Raw genomic sequence first — 14,039 nt, 5'->3', positions numbered from 1 at the left:
CTCTCAAGTGGCTATCCCCAAATGTATGACTTCCCTATCACCCAAAATGCAGAGTCTGGGGCAAAATGAAAACCTTGTGTCCAACACATCACACATAAATCCCTGAATCTTTAACCAAAATTCCTGTATTTTAACACATCCCCCAAAAACATGGGTTGTGTCCCCGTCTTCTGATTGGCATTGCCAGCAGGTGGGTGTGTCTTTAAAACCAAGTCTATACAATCTAGAGGGGGTCCAATATAATCGATTCAAAATCTTAAATTGCATCAGACGCACCCTCGAATCTCTAGATGTAGACTTGAAGTTTTTTAGAATCTTTGCCCGCACTCCCTCCTCCAATACCAAATTTAAATCTCTCTCCCATAATCTCTTGAGAGAAGATGAAGCTCCATCCCCCAGACTCTGAATTAACAGGGAGTAATACACTGATGCCTCATGACCTTTTCCAAAAGCAGTAATCACCACTTCTAGAGTATCTGTATTTTTAGGGGGGTGTATGCTACTCCCAAAAATAGTACAAAGCAGGTAGCACAGCTGTAAGTACCTGAAGAACTGAGATCTATGAATCCTGAAATGTTGGACCAAATTTTCAAACGATCTCAACCCACCACTCTCATATAGGTCACCGAGTGTATTAACACCCCTCTCAATCCACTCCGACCAACAGAAAGGGGACTCACCAATACGCTACTTTGGGTTTAGCCATATGCTTGAGGCAACATTTAAATAAATGTCTGAATTAAACACTCTGGACACTTTTGTCCATAGCGCGTGTAGATGCGAGATAATGGGGTGCAACATAACTTCTCTAATTAGTTTAATAGAAAGGCTTTATAGTAGTAAAATAGGGGCAATAACTTTCTGTTCAATTCCAAACCAGGGAGGGGCTCTCTCAGGTGGAAGTGACCAATGAGCTAAATGTCTGAGACCGAATGCATAATAATAAAACAAAATCTTGGGTAGGCCTAGCCCACCTTTGTCAATCGGGCCTATGTAACTTGTTGCAATGAAACCTGGGACGCTTTCCATTCCAAATAAAGGACTTCGCTATACTATCAAATTGCTTAAAATAAGAGAGGGGGACATCTACAGGTAGAGACTGTAGTAGGTAGTTGAATTTTGGAATACAATTCATTTTAATAACATTAACCTTCCCAATCATCGATAAATGTAATGAAGCCCACCTGTCCACATCATTCGAAAACCTTTTTATTAAGGGGTCAAAATTAACTCAATCAGACAATTTAGCTGGGAATAAAATTCCCAAATACTTAATTCCCTGTTTGGGCCACTGTGAGGCACCCGGCTGAAAAGCCGTTATTGGGCAGTACGCTGTCAAAGCCAAAGCTTCGGATTTAGACAAATTGACTTTGTATCCTGAGAACTTGGAAAAGGAATGAATAATTCTGTGGAGGCAAGGCATAGATCTAGTAGGGTCAGAGACGAATAATAAAATATAATCTGCATAAAGCAAAAGCTTATGCGACATACCTCCCACAATCACCCCTGGAAAATCATCCTCCTTTCTTATCGCGGCTGCTAATGGTTCCAGAACAATAACGGGGAAAGAGGGCAACCCTGCCGGGTGCCCCTATCCAGAGTAAAATAATCTGAAATTAGTCTCTTTCTTTGTACAGCCGCTACAGGGTGTCTATAAAGTAGCTTAATCCAGCCAATAAAAGTACTCCCGAACCCATACATTTCCAAAATCTTAAAAAGATAATCCCATTCTACCATATCAAACGCCTTTTCGGCGTCAAGTGAGATGGCAGCGACCGGAGATTGTTCATTCGCTACTGACCACATGATATTGATGAGACAACTAATGTTATCAGAAGAGCTACGGCCTCGAATAAACCCCACCTGATCTATATGTATAAGAGATGTCATAACTTTATTTAATCAATTAGCCAGAATTTTGGACAACACTTTTACATCTAACTGGATCAGGGAAATTGGACGGTAACTTTTACACTCGCTTGTGTCATGGTTGGCGGGAGCTTTCCATTCTTTAATGATTAAGTATAAACTTCTAGCAAAAGTGGAGCCAGTTCTGTAGCATAAGATTTGAAAAACTCAGCGGCAAAGCCGTCAGGCCCCGGAGCCTTGCCTGTAGGTAAGGCCTTAATAACCTTGCCAAGTTCCTCCAAGGTTATCTCAGAATCAAGATAATGTTTTTGCTCAATCGTCAGTTTAGGGAGATCTAATGGTTCCACAAAGTTTCTAATATCTTCGTCAGTAGACGAAGACATGGAACTATATAGATCAAAGTAGAATTTTTTAAAAGCATTATTAATATCAATGGCTGAGGTAAATATTTCACCACCAGCAGATTTCACTGAGGTAATGGTAGAAAAAGACTCTCTCTGCTTTATATATCTAGCCAAAAGTTTTCCTGCTTTGTCCCCCGACTCAAAGTATGACTGTCTTGCCCTGAGTAGCCAAAACTCCACTTTCTGCAACAAAATAGTATTAAATATGTATTTCAATCGGGTCAATTCTCTGAGGCCATCAGATGACAAACGGCGCTTCAGCTCTGCCTCTGCATTTTTTATATTTCCTTCCAGCTCCACAAGTTCTCATGCTTTGGATTTTTTGGTGAATGAGGCATACTGTATGATCCGGCTCCTAAGAACCACCTTAAGTGCCTCCCAAGCCACGCCCACAGAGGATACTGAGGACCAGTTGGTCTCCATATAAACATTGATTTCAGTCTTTAACATTTGTTGGAAATCAGGATTTTGCAAAAGAGACACATTAAGGTGACAACTATATAATTTCTTTTTCTCTGTATATGGCAACACCTCTAAACTCACCAGGGCATTATCTGAGACTAAGATATTTCCAATTGAGCAATCAACAACAGATGAAATGAGGGATTTGGATATCAAAAACAAAATCTATTCTAGAATAAATCTTATGGACTGATGAAAATTTTTTATAGTGTGTTCAAAAGTCTTCAAATATCCATAAGACCAAGATTTTTACACATCCTGTGAAGCGCCAGTGTTGCTCTAGGAGGTTTACACACTTTTGCTTCACTGTGATCAAGGACTGAGTCAATCAAAAGAAATGAGGGGTGCCAGTGGTTTGCAGCATCCCTTCAAGATCTATATAAAAGCCCTGATCATCAGCGTTAGGTGCATAAATGTTAGCCAAAATCAACCTTTGCCCTTGAATTTCAACTAACACAATAATGATTCTTCCTAATTTATCTTTAGTCTGTTTGAGACATTTGAATTGTAGATGTTTATTAATCAATATAATGACTCCCCTGCTCTTACTTGCACCAGCACTAAAAAAAAAACATTTCCACCCCATGTCTTCCCAAATTTTTTAGCTTCCTGCGGGGAAAGATGTGTTTCTTGAAGAAATACTATATCATATTTCTTATGTTTAAGAAAAGTAATAACCTTCGTCCTTTTTATGGGGTGCCCCAACCCATTTACATTCCATGTGTAGAGAGATAGTACACTCATATTAACATTTTATATTTTGATATAGTAGAAAAATAAATTGTGTGTCAAAAACAAAATTATACAGACCACATTCCCCATTAGTGAAACAATCAAACCCAGAACTTCCCCCTGAACAAAACAAACAGAAAAAAGAAAAACGTGTGCATTAACCCCGTGCACAAAAGCGCCAACTGGCGACAATCCCTCTAAACTCAAAAGGTCCATGAACGCCCACGAGCCCCCACGACAACTTTGCCATCGGATTGCTCAATTTTTCCTCACAAATTTGTGAGGCAAAAATTACATAACAGAAAATGCTTTGTAAAATAAACCTCAGCCAATAGGAAGAATGAACACAAAGAACATATAGATTCATTCACAGAACTGTCTCAAAGGTGTGATCTTCCACAAAACAAATTCCAGCTGATATAAAACCGTTCAGATTCCTCGGACAGACAAACGAATGTTCAGTGAGCCGGCTGTTATGAGTTCAGCGGATGACATAATTATTCCGATGTCCCATAAAAATACTCAACAAAACAAACTCCAGCCAGCAGGAGGAATAAGCACAAAGAACGAACAGATTAATCTACTGCTGTTCCAAAGGAGTGTTATTCAATAGAACAAGCTCCAGCCACTAGGCGGAACCAATACAAAAAGAAACAAAACTGGCGAGTCAATTCACATGGAGGCCGCATAAAAGTATATACCATGACTTACGCAATCCGTCAACTTTATAAAAGACATCCTTTGTGTGAGCATGTAGATATTTTGCGGTCATCCGTAGTGTCCACTCTCAAACTGGCCAGGAACTTCAATGCAAATATAATCTTTCGTCAATGCAAAAGTTTCAAGGAAAAATTTTATTCACAAAACAAACTCCAGCTGCTCGGCGGAGCCAACGCAAAAAGAAAAAAGAAACCAAAATGACGCCCAGCTTCCTCAAAAGCCAGAGTAAGTACAGCGAGTCGACCCACTAACATGAGAAACACCCAATGGTTTACTCACCCATTGATTCAATAAAAGACATTGCCTGATTGGGACATGTAAATACTTTGCAACTGTCCTTTGTTTCTATTCTCAGTTTGGCCGGAAACATCAGAGCAAAAGTGATCTTTCGCTGATGTAAGAGTTTCTTGCATTCCTTGAACCGCTGGTGTTTCTCTCTTGTCGAACTCGCAAAGTCCGGGTACAAGAAAATATTATGGTTCTTCCAAGAAAGCTTCCCTTTGCTCCTCGCCTGGCGCAACACAAGATCTTTATCGGATGATCACAGAATCGATCGGGGCCTATCTCCCTCAACAAATCTGTGAGCTGGGACTCTGTGAGCTCGCTCGATTTCCAGCTTGTGGCCTGTTATGTTGAGCAGACTCGGGAAAAGCTCGTCTAGGAATTTCACCATATTTCTGCCCTCCTCATGCTCAGGAATTCCAACAATTCGAACGTTATTCCTGTGGCTTCTATTCTCAAGATCTTCAAGCTTTTCAAGGAGATGTTCCAAATCAACTTTGGTCGCGGGCGGATTAGCGGTTAATTGCCTCTCCGAAGATTCCAGACAATTGATTAGTCTCTCAACATCAGTCACTCTTGTAACTAACTCAGAGAATTTTATTTCCATCGCCATAATCGATCGATTTATTACAGCGAGATCCTCCAAGTCAGCAAGAACCTTCGTCAACATCACCAACACGTTGGACAGTTGACGCTGGATCACCTCTCCTGCCGCGCCATCTAAATCGAGTCCCCGGTCTGTAGGCCTGTCAGGGCTTTCATCCTGAACATGTAAGTGTCTTTTAATGTCTCCAGAGCCCGAGGATTTTGACTTCTTTGCCATGTTTTGCCTCAAAGAGCAAATATGTAACTGGGTGTATCAAATTTCACCAGATTATAACATGAAAATAATTAAAAATGTAGCAAAGTGCGCAGAGCTCGTCGCTCTCACGTCTGCTTCTTGCATGGCGAAACGTGACCCCAAAATGAACATTTTTGTTTTATTACATTTAAGTACTGACAACATTTCTCCCAAATTCCAAATAAAAATATTGTCATTTAGAGCAATTAATTGCATAAAATAACAACTGGTCAAAATAACAAAAAATAATGCAAAGAAAACAAGTTCATATTCATTTTTAAACAACACAATACTAATGTTTTAACTTAGGAAAGTTCAAAAATCAATATTTGGTGGAATAACCCTGATTTTCAACCACAGCTTTCATGCATCTTGGCATGCTCTCTACCAGTCTTTCATATTGCTGTTGGGTGACTTTATGCCACTCCTAGCACAAACATTCCAGCAGTTCGGCTTTGTTTGTTGGCTTGTGGTTATCCATCTTCCTCTTGATCACAGATCATAGCATCCCCAGATCATCACCGATCCTCCACCTGGTTGTCTAATGGTTAGACGAAGACCTGGAGAGGCCTTCAAGCCACAGTGTTTTGCACCCACTGTGAAATATGGTGGAGGATCGGTGATGATCTGGGGATGCTTCAGCAAGGCTGGAATCGGGCAGATTCATCTTCATGAAGGACGCATGAATCAAGCCACGTACAAGGTTATCCTGGAAGAAAGCTTGATTTCTTCTGTTCTGACAATGTTCCCCAACTCTGAGGATTGTTTTTTGAAGCAGGACAATGCTCCATGCCACACAGACAGGTCAATCAAGGTGTGGATGGAGGACCGCCGGATCAAGACCCTGTCATGTCCAGCCCAATCTCCAGACCTGAACCCCACTGAAAACCTCTGGAATGTGATTTTCCAAAATGGTCACTGGTTTTTACTTAAACAATTTATTTAATAACTAACTGTTCTGTTTATAATGTTTGGAGTTAAAATATGTTTTTTTTTTTATGTCTTTAGGTTTTTCCTGTAGGGTAGTGATTGATCCAAGTAGTTTTATCATTTACAGATTTGAGGATTCAATAACAATCCTCAGTGTTAAAGAAAACAAGGGGAAAGTGAGAGATTTTAATTAATAAATAAACACATCATAGATTAGAAATTACACATAAAAAATAATTTGTTGGAGTTAATTTAGTGTTTCACTGAAAAAATTATATTGGTCAATTTACCCCCACATAGCTCATCTTACCCACTGATCAGGAGCAACTTACCCTAACCAGGGGTCATATGTTTGTGGCTTTCTGTCACAGACTCATTTTATCATATCCATTTATTGCAGACACCCTGAAAAAAGCTCTATTAATTTTCATTCTAATTGTTTCTTGTAGACAACATATGTAAAAACTGGCTCTTCTTACCCCACTCTCCCCTAACAGGGTGGGCAGGCAGGTAAATGACAGACTATCAATCACTACTTTTTGTAAATCATGAGGACTGATAGAAATCTACACAATTATATACTATAAAGTATGGTCCAAATTGCAGCATATTCTGGCCAAGAACTAACTAGAAAGGAAGGTGCCATCTGATTGACTTGTAAAACCACCAAACACAGTTCACTTTTTTACTTTAAGTTTGGGACGAGTAAATCTGAAATTGTACATTATTCTGAGAACAAAGCAGAATAGCTCCAGGAAATCGTTTACTTGCTACTTAGTATAAAACAAAACCCTTGAGAATCTTTCAAAGATTCCATACCATGAACATGGCAAAGTTTGGCACATCCAGCAACTTGTTCTTCTTTGGAAGTGCTCATCGTAGCAATCACCAGCGGATTGGTATAAACATGCTCCCTCACTCCTGAATTTGCACAGAATCCAACCAATCATATTTGATCAGGCAGCTTTTTTTCTCCCATTTTCTCCCCAATTTGGAATGCCCAATTCCCAATGCGCTCTAAGTCTTCATGGTGGCGTAGTGACTCCCCTCAGTTCAGATGGCGCAGGATGAATCTCAGTTGCCTCCGAGTCTGAGACGTCAATCCGCACATCTTATCACGTGGCTTGTTGAGCGCGTTACTGCAGAGACGTAGCGCATGAGGAGGCCCACGCTATTCTCCGTGGCATCTACGCACAAATCAGCATTCGCCCTACCGAGAGCGAGAAACACACATTATAGTGACCACGAGGAGGTTACCCCATATGACTCTACCCTCTCTAGCAACCGGGCCAATTTGGTTGCTTAGGAGACCTGGCTGGAGTCACTCAGCACACTCTGGATTCGAACTCGCGACTACAGGGGTGGTAGTCAGCGTCAATACTCTCTGAGCTACCTAGGCAGCTTTTACAGTACCATTTCCATTTGCAGTATGCATCAGATGGTCCATGAACACCTTGTGGACAATGCCTGAAGCTATCAACCCTTCCCAAGCTAAGTTATGAATTGCAGTGAAGTGATGCAACAAATGACTTCATCAAGTAACTGGTGTTCCATGTTCCAATTCTGACTGACATTATGCAGCAAGTTCCAGGAAATCCCTAAAGTTAAGAAAAATCTTAGAAACAATGGCCTTACAATTATAACTAAGGGTTTTCTTGCCTATGTGGTTTCTTGCAACTGGGCTCTGATCATCATTCCTTTATTAATACCATTGTTTTGTTGCTGCAAGACTAAAGTATCTATGACCCGTCAGAGAAAAGATAAGAGAGCATATATTCTCGGTAGTAGAAACTGTGGGCAAAGAAAGACAGTGAGTCACCAAACAGTCAATGAAAATTGCATTATATCTCTCATGAAAAGAACAAAACTGGAGAGTACAGCAGTGGTTTTTCATCAACACAGGTTTAATAGAATACAGTGATGACCATCAGTAACATAGGTTTCTTTTTTTAAGATCAGTCCCCCACACAGAAACCCCCCCCCCCCCCCCCCGCCCCGCCCCGCCCCGCCCCATAGTTTACTTTAAACACTTCCTCAGCTTTGCTTTAGAGAAGATGAGCCATTTGAAAGAGCTCTCTTCACTCATGGCTTGCGTAGGTTCATTATTGCTAGCAGAAAAAACAGTACTGAAAAGTTCATGGACAAAAAGCAGTGACATCATGTGAGGAGGGCTAACCGTCATGAAAGGTAGAGTGCACGCCTGACACGGTTCTTGCGACTATCACTAAAATGGGAAACACTATGTCTAATAATCCATAGGGGCCAAGGCTCAAGAGTACATGAAGACAAAAAGAGATGTTCTTTTGAGGGCGTCGTGTACTCGACCACTGAAATGAACCATCTGGAACTTTGGTCTTTGACTTGGCAATCTCATGAACACTTGCACCATTGGTACTTAATGAATACAACTACTTGAGAGCCTGTATAACAGACGACAAATGTTGCATCTGTTAGACTTGCGTGCTTCCCTTGATCCTTCAAGTACGTTCTTTAGTGTGCAGAGAAGGAAGCGGGGCGAGGGTTACTGAAAAGCATTATAGTGTTATCAGTGGTGAAACAAAATAGCACATTTATAAGACAGACATCACATACATATCCCAAATGTTACGCGCACCCATGCACACTCTTAAAACGCACATACGTACGTAAAGGTATACAATATATGTAAGTTACTACACTTCCAATATATAATTTGTGCCCCATTTTAGGTGCTAGAGGGATGTAGGGAGTGATTGTACATGATGGTGAGGGTGAAAGGGGAAGGTTATCTCTGAATCTAGACAGCACACATCATTTAGAGTGCAGCTTCTTTGTAAGGTCCATGTCCTGAGAGCTGCACTCAATCAGTCATCAATGGCCCTGTCCAAAATGGCAGACTTGATGGACTTATGGTTTAGTGGCCTTCACTTGTGTGCATCCATGCAGTCCACTTGACTGTAGAGGGTCCCATTTCATCATTGCAGCTGCTATGTTGTTAAGCTCACACTGGATTTCACAGCAGACAGTAACCTAGTTCATGCGATGAAGTGTAGACTCCAAGAGGACAACGAGGGTTGAGGGTACCTTTTGGGACAGGGACAATCTTTTGCCATCAATCCATCTAGAAAGCCTTGGGGCAAGATTTTCCTCTCCTTCTGCAGACCTCGGATTTATGAGGCATGATACAGTCGGCAGGGCAGCTGGTGACATTTTCAACATGCTCCGAATTGTTGAAAACATTTACAAGGGTTTAAAACCGCGTTAAAAATGGATGGTGGTTTGTGAAAAGAATCACATACATTCCAGACAGTCTGGGCATCTTTAACGTGGGCTAAATATTTCATTGATTATCCATGAAGAACTAACTTTCCACTTACATTCTGCATCTGGATTTACATTCTGAACCAGTTAAGATGCACTACAGCAGTTAAACTTCTCTACTTTTACCTAGGTCACTGATGCAAGATCAGATTCAAGCCCCTTTCTGAGAAGAGAGGATTATTAGAGGACACTGGTGTCAGATATATTTTAGGAGGGTCTTGGTAAACAAAATGAACTTGTGGGATTGAAGCTTACCTCCACCAAAAATAGAAAGAAATACAAGGAAACTGATCAGTGCAATGGCACGGTAGCAATGGCACAAGTCATTCCTCTAGTTATAGTTGGAAGAGGGAAAGAATAAAGGGTTTGCAGCATTAGCAGTCAGAAGAACGTGTGGTTTGTGTCACGGACCAGGCCAGCACAGCTATCTTGATCAGAACCTCTCAATGGCATCATGGCTGAAGTAGTTTGTGATATGCAATTATGACATCATTATACGTTCAGAGTATAAACACAAGCGTATGACTTTGGTGAGAAGGGGAGATGCTTGTAATCTTTGTGAATAAACATTGTATGGGTTAAAGGAACATTCCGGGTTAAATACAATTTGTATGTGCAGCATAATTTTGACTTAAAATGAACAAAAAACATGTTTACAATAATTCATTTATAATGGAAGCCTAGCCATCAAGTGGACCAGCAGGTTTGAAAGCAGAAATGTAAAGCTTGTAATTTTGTTAAAGCACTTGAAATGTTTGTTATTTGAGCTGTAATGTTATCGAAACCATCCTTTTGATGTGGGACTTCTTTTCTAGTTGGAAAAACCTCTGGTTACGAGTTACCGATACCAAGCGAAAGTAAGCTGGTCATGACACGAGTTCAAAGACTGGATATAACTTTGCACAGACAATATTTGTAAGTGATTCTATCACTTAAGTGTTATGGTTAAACTTTCAAAACCATGATTCTATCACTTAAGTGTTATGGTTAAACTTTCGAAACCGTGTGATAGTTGCATATTTGAAACATTTATTAAGTGCTACCCACTTGCGTGCTAGGTTGTGACTGTCATTGCATTACTGTGAACACATTTCTGAGTCAACTTTTTTGTCAAAATCAACAGATATTAATTGCTAGAGCTTAAGTTGTATTTAACTCGGAACATTCCTTCAAGCTAATTGTTCCTTACTGAATTTCCAAGGCATTTTACTTCTATACATCATGATGCCATGATATCAGTGACTGAGAGACAGATAACACTTTTTTTATTTTATTAGAAAAACTAGATGAGTCCCTCGCTATGCTCCTTTAAATTTTTATTTGAATTTTATTCTAGAGATTAAGTACTACTACCATTTGAGGTGGCTGAAAAATCACAAGCTTCCAGTAAAGAGTATCCAAATAAATATGAATCCCAATAAAGAGACTAGTGGAAGAGTGATCAGATTTACTGTATTTACTTCCCATTCTGTCAAACATAGGGAAGAAAATGCGGAAGAAACTGTTGAAGAAAACAGGCATACACTGAGCTGCTTGAACTACACTATTTATGTCCTCAACACCTCAAGGCCACTTCAAATGCAACCATAAAGAGATTTCCTGCCCTCTTTATTCCTTTAGAGCTATTTTCATATCCCATACAAGTTTAGTTAAACAAATCTTAGTTTAATTAAACAGCTCAGTAGTAGCCATTGTCAAGATTTGAGATATGTGGCCCTAAAGCTTTGTTTTTGAACTCATTATGATCAATTTCTCAGACTAATTTTCCCTGAAATCTTTGAAGAGCATAACTCTGTAGATGTACCACTTGAAATAGAACACATATCCTTTCTAGGGATGGTATTGTGCCTCCTGATAAATACTCTGTCATTTCCATCATTCTTTGGTTTTGAAAACTGAATATTAATGGAATATGTACAGACCATGTACTCTATTTAAATTTGATCTGATATGTCTAATAGCTCATCTACTAAGACAACTATATAAACCTTTCTCTCCCTCAAACTGTAACAGCAGAACCTAGGCGATCATTAGTAATGCAACGGATGTTGTCTGACAGTAATATTATGTTATTTCTAGCTAGCATCATCGAATGTTTGAAAAAAACTGATTTTGCCATGGAAGCTACCAAAACCAGTCAGTTTTGGGTTAAAAATGTAAAAGTTACAAAAAACAGAGAAAAACGCATATAATGGCTGCCACTCACTAATCAATGACTCACCACAGTAAGGTCATAACTCTTAAACTGCAATTTCAAAAATACATCTTTTTACCTTACCAATTCATACAGCAAGTACAAGCTTCAGAAAAAAACCTAAAAACCTAAAATAAATTCTGATATATAGTGTCTGAACATTAAAAAAGGGCTTTAGCAAACAAAAGCTGTATCATGTCTCTTGCCTCAGATATCAGTTAGATATAAGCACTGAAATTCAGTCATTTTCCCGCTGACTGCAATCATCTGCTTGATAAAAGTTATTACACTGAGTGTGACATTTGAACTACTGTATGCGCGCGTGTATGGGTACACAGAGAAAAGTGTTAGGACTGTGTTTACACAACTCTGTTTTCCCTTCTGCACATACACACATACACAAATAAAACTGGAGCAGATAGAGGGTTATGAGGATGAGGAAGCTGGCTGAGAGTGATGAAGAAATCTGGTAGGCTGGCTCATATAAGATGAGAGGGGAAGCGTTACAGCAATGTACTATCTGTTTGTGTGTGTTTGAATATGTGGCTCAGTTCCAAAACCTAGTAAGCTCCTACTGCCTACATAGGTAGCATCCTAACTTAACTATCTTTATTAATACTTTTCTGCATTGAATGAATTATGTTTTACTGAGCTAATCACAATGCATTTTGGAATTTGAAGGGATCCATGTCAGGAACAATGCCTTAAAATGCTTCCTATGGAGGCAGTTCCCTAGGTTTTGGAACAGAGCGTGTGTGTGTCTGCCTACTGTTCCCTCAGCTTGTGTTGTGTAATATGAGTGTGTTTAAGCCTTAGAGATGGAGGGCAGTATGATGGGAGAGGAAGTTGTTGATTAGACCCTTGTGAACTGTGTAACTGTGGGTTACATGGGGAAAGGCTATCCCAGGCTTCCTCTCTGGGGACCGGAGAGGATAGGGCACGCTAGGGAAGCAGCTCAGAGGGCCATGGCTTTCCCTGGTCTTCCGGATCAGGCGCTGTGACTCCCTCCGTAGTGGCATAACCTCCAGCCGCCTCTTCCTCCGTCCTTCCTGGGGAAAGAGCGCAGCCACCTCCAGTAACTGTCCATCGGAGCTGGACTGCGTGTAGGAAGGAACCCAAGGTTTAGGCTGGGGCTTTTGCCTGAACCCAGAAAGGCCCTCCTCTTGGCAAGGGCGCCAGGCTGCGCCAGCACCGCCGTAGGGGGGTATGAGGTCCGGCGCGATGGCTCTGGTCGGGGGAAGGCTTGACGAAGCTGGGAGCCTGAAGCAGCCAGTCTCTGCCCACAGGTCTGGCCCTGTGATGCTCAGACTTGTTCTGTCCGTAAACGAATCCATGCGGTCTTCGTAGGCCAGGTCAGCTGGCGCCGAACATTGCTGGAGTGGCCAGCCGCTCCGATTCTTTCCTCCATTCTCTGCCCCTCCATCTTGACACACCAGTTCACTCTGCAAGGCATCTACTTCCTCCTCTTCTGCTGGATCTTCCACAGGTTCCTCTTCTAGTTCCTCCTCCGGTTCCTCTGATGGTGGGGGCAAACGGGGGTCCCTAAGGAACACCACAATTACTGTGATGTTATCGCTGGACCCTGCATCTCGGGCTGAGGCCACTAGTTTGTGGGCCACCATAGCAGTGTCGCCGTTGTTCTCCTGCAAGTGGTCACAGACCACCCGCACTGCTTCCTCTGGACTCACGGTGTCATAGAAGCCATCACAGGCCAGGATCAAGTAGTCCTCACTACCGTCCAGGTTTAAGGTGGTGTAGTCAGCATCACCACAGATATAGGGCTTGTGTTCTGAATCACCTACACATACAAACCAAAAATCAAAGTGAAAGTGATTAAAACTGAAGTAACTTTTTCTGTGTTAAAATACTTTCTTCTATCCAGGCTTAATATGTAGAGACAACTGTAAGTAAGCCATTCATAAGTTCATTTTCTTGAAAACTGTAAACGCTGTGTCTCTGTGCTGCTATAAAATTCCTGTGTTTGTTCTGAGCAACCTGCTTAGACCCGCCTCAACAACATTACTCAACCAATGGCGTGAGTTGGGGGTGGGACTATCTGACTGTTTAAACAACGTCAGATGAGAAGCGAATTCGTAAAGCTGTTTTGAAAATATTGTGTTATTTTTGCAATTCCGTTCAGTGGTGCTAGTGTCACAAAAATTACATACTTCCCCTTTAAGGGTGAATCTCACAAAAACATGTCCAGGTGACATTTCACCCCAAAATAAAAACAGAAAATAAATTATATTTATAACATTTATTATATAATATAAATTATGCAATTATTTTCACAACAACTATGCAC

The 14,039-nt window shown here is 40.9% G+C and overlaps 1 protein-coding gene across 1 annotated transcript in view; it reads right to left on the bottom strand.

The window, feature by feature from the left end:
• Window positions 1-8,249: 8,249 nt before the first annotated feature.
• Window positions 8,250-14,039, bottom strand: part of LOC127433997 (protein phosphatase 1E-like) — a 72,189-nt gene continuing 66,399 nt past the window's right edge. The window contains exon 7 of the mRNA XM_051686408.1: window positions 8,250-13,532. Coding sequence (XP_051542368.1) covers window positions 12,547-13,532 — 986 coding nt within the window. The 3' untranslated portion in view covers window positions 8,250-12,546. The remainder of the gene's footprint in view (window positions 13,533-14,039) is intronic.

Source organism: Myxocyprinus asiaticus, chromosome 43 (assembly GCF_019703515.2).
Source record: "Myxocyprinus asiaticus isolate MX2 ecotype Aquarium Trade chromosome 43, UBuf_Myxa_2, whole genome shotgun sequence".
NCBI classification, from domain to species: Eukaryota; Metazoa; Chordata; class Actinopteri; order Cypriniformes; family Catostomidae; genus Myxocyprinus; species Myxocyprinus asiaticus.
The sequence above is the reverse complement of the archived record's forward strand: the minus strand, read 5'-3'. Positions and strand labels throughout refer to the sequence as shown.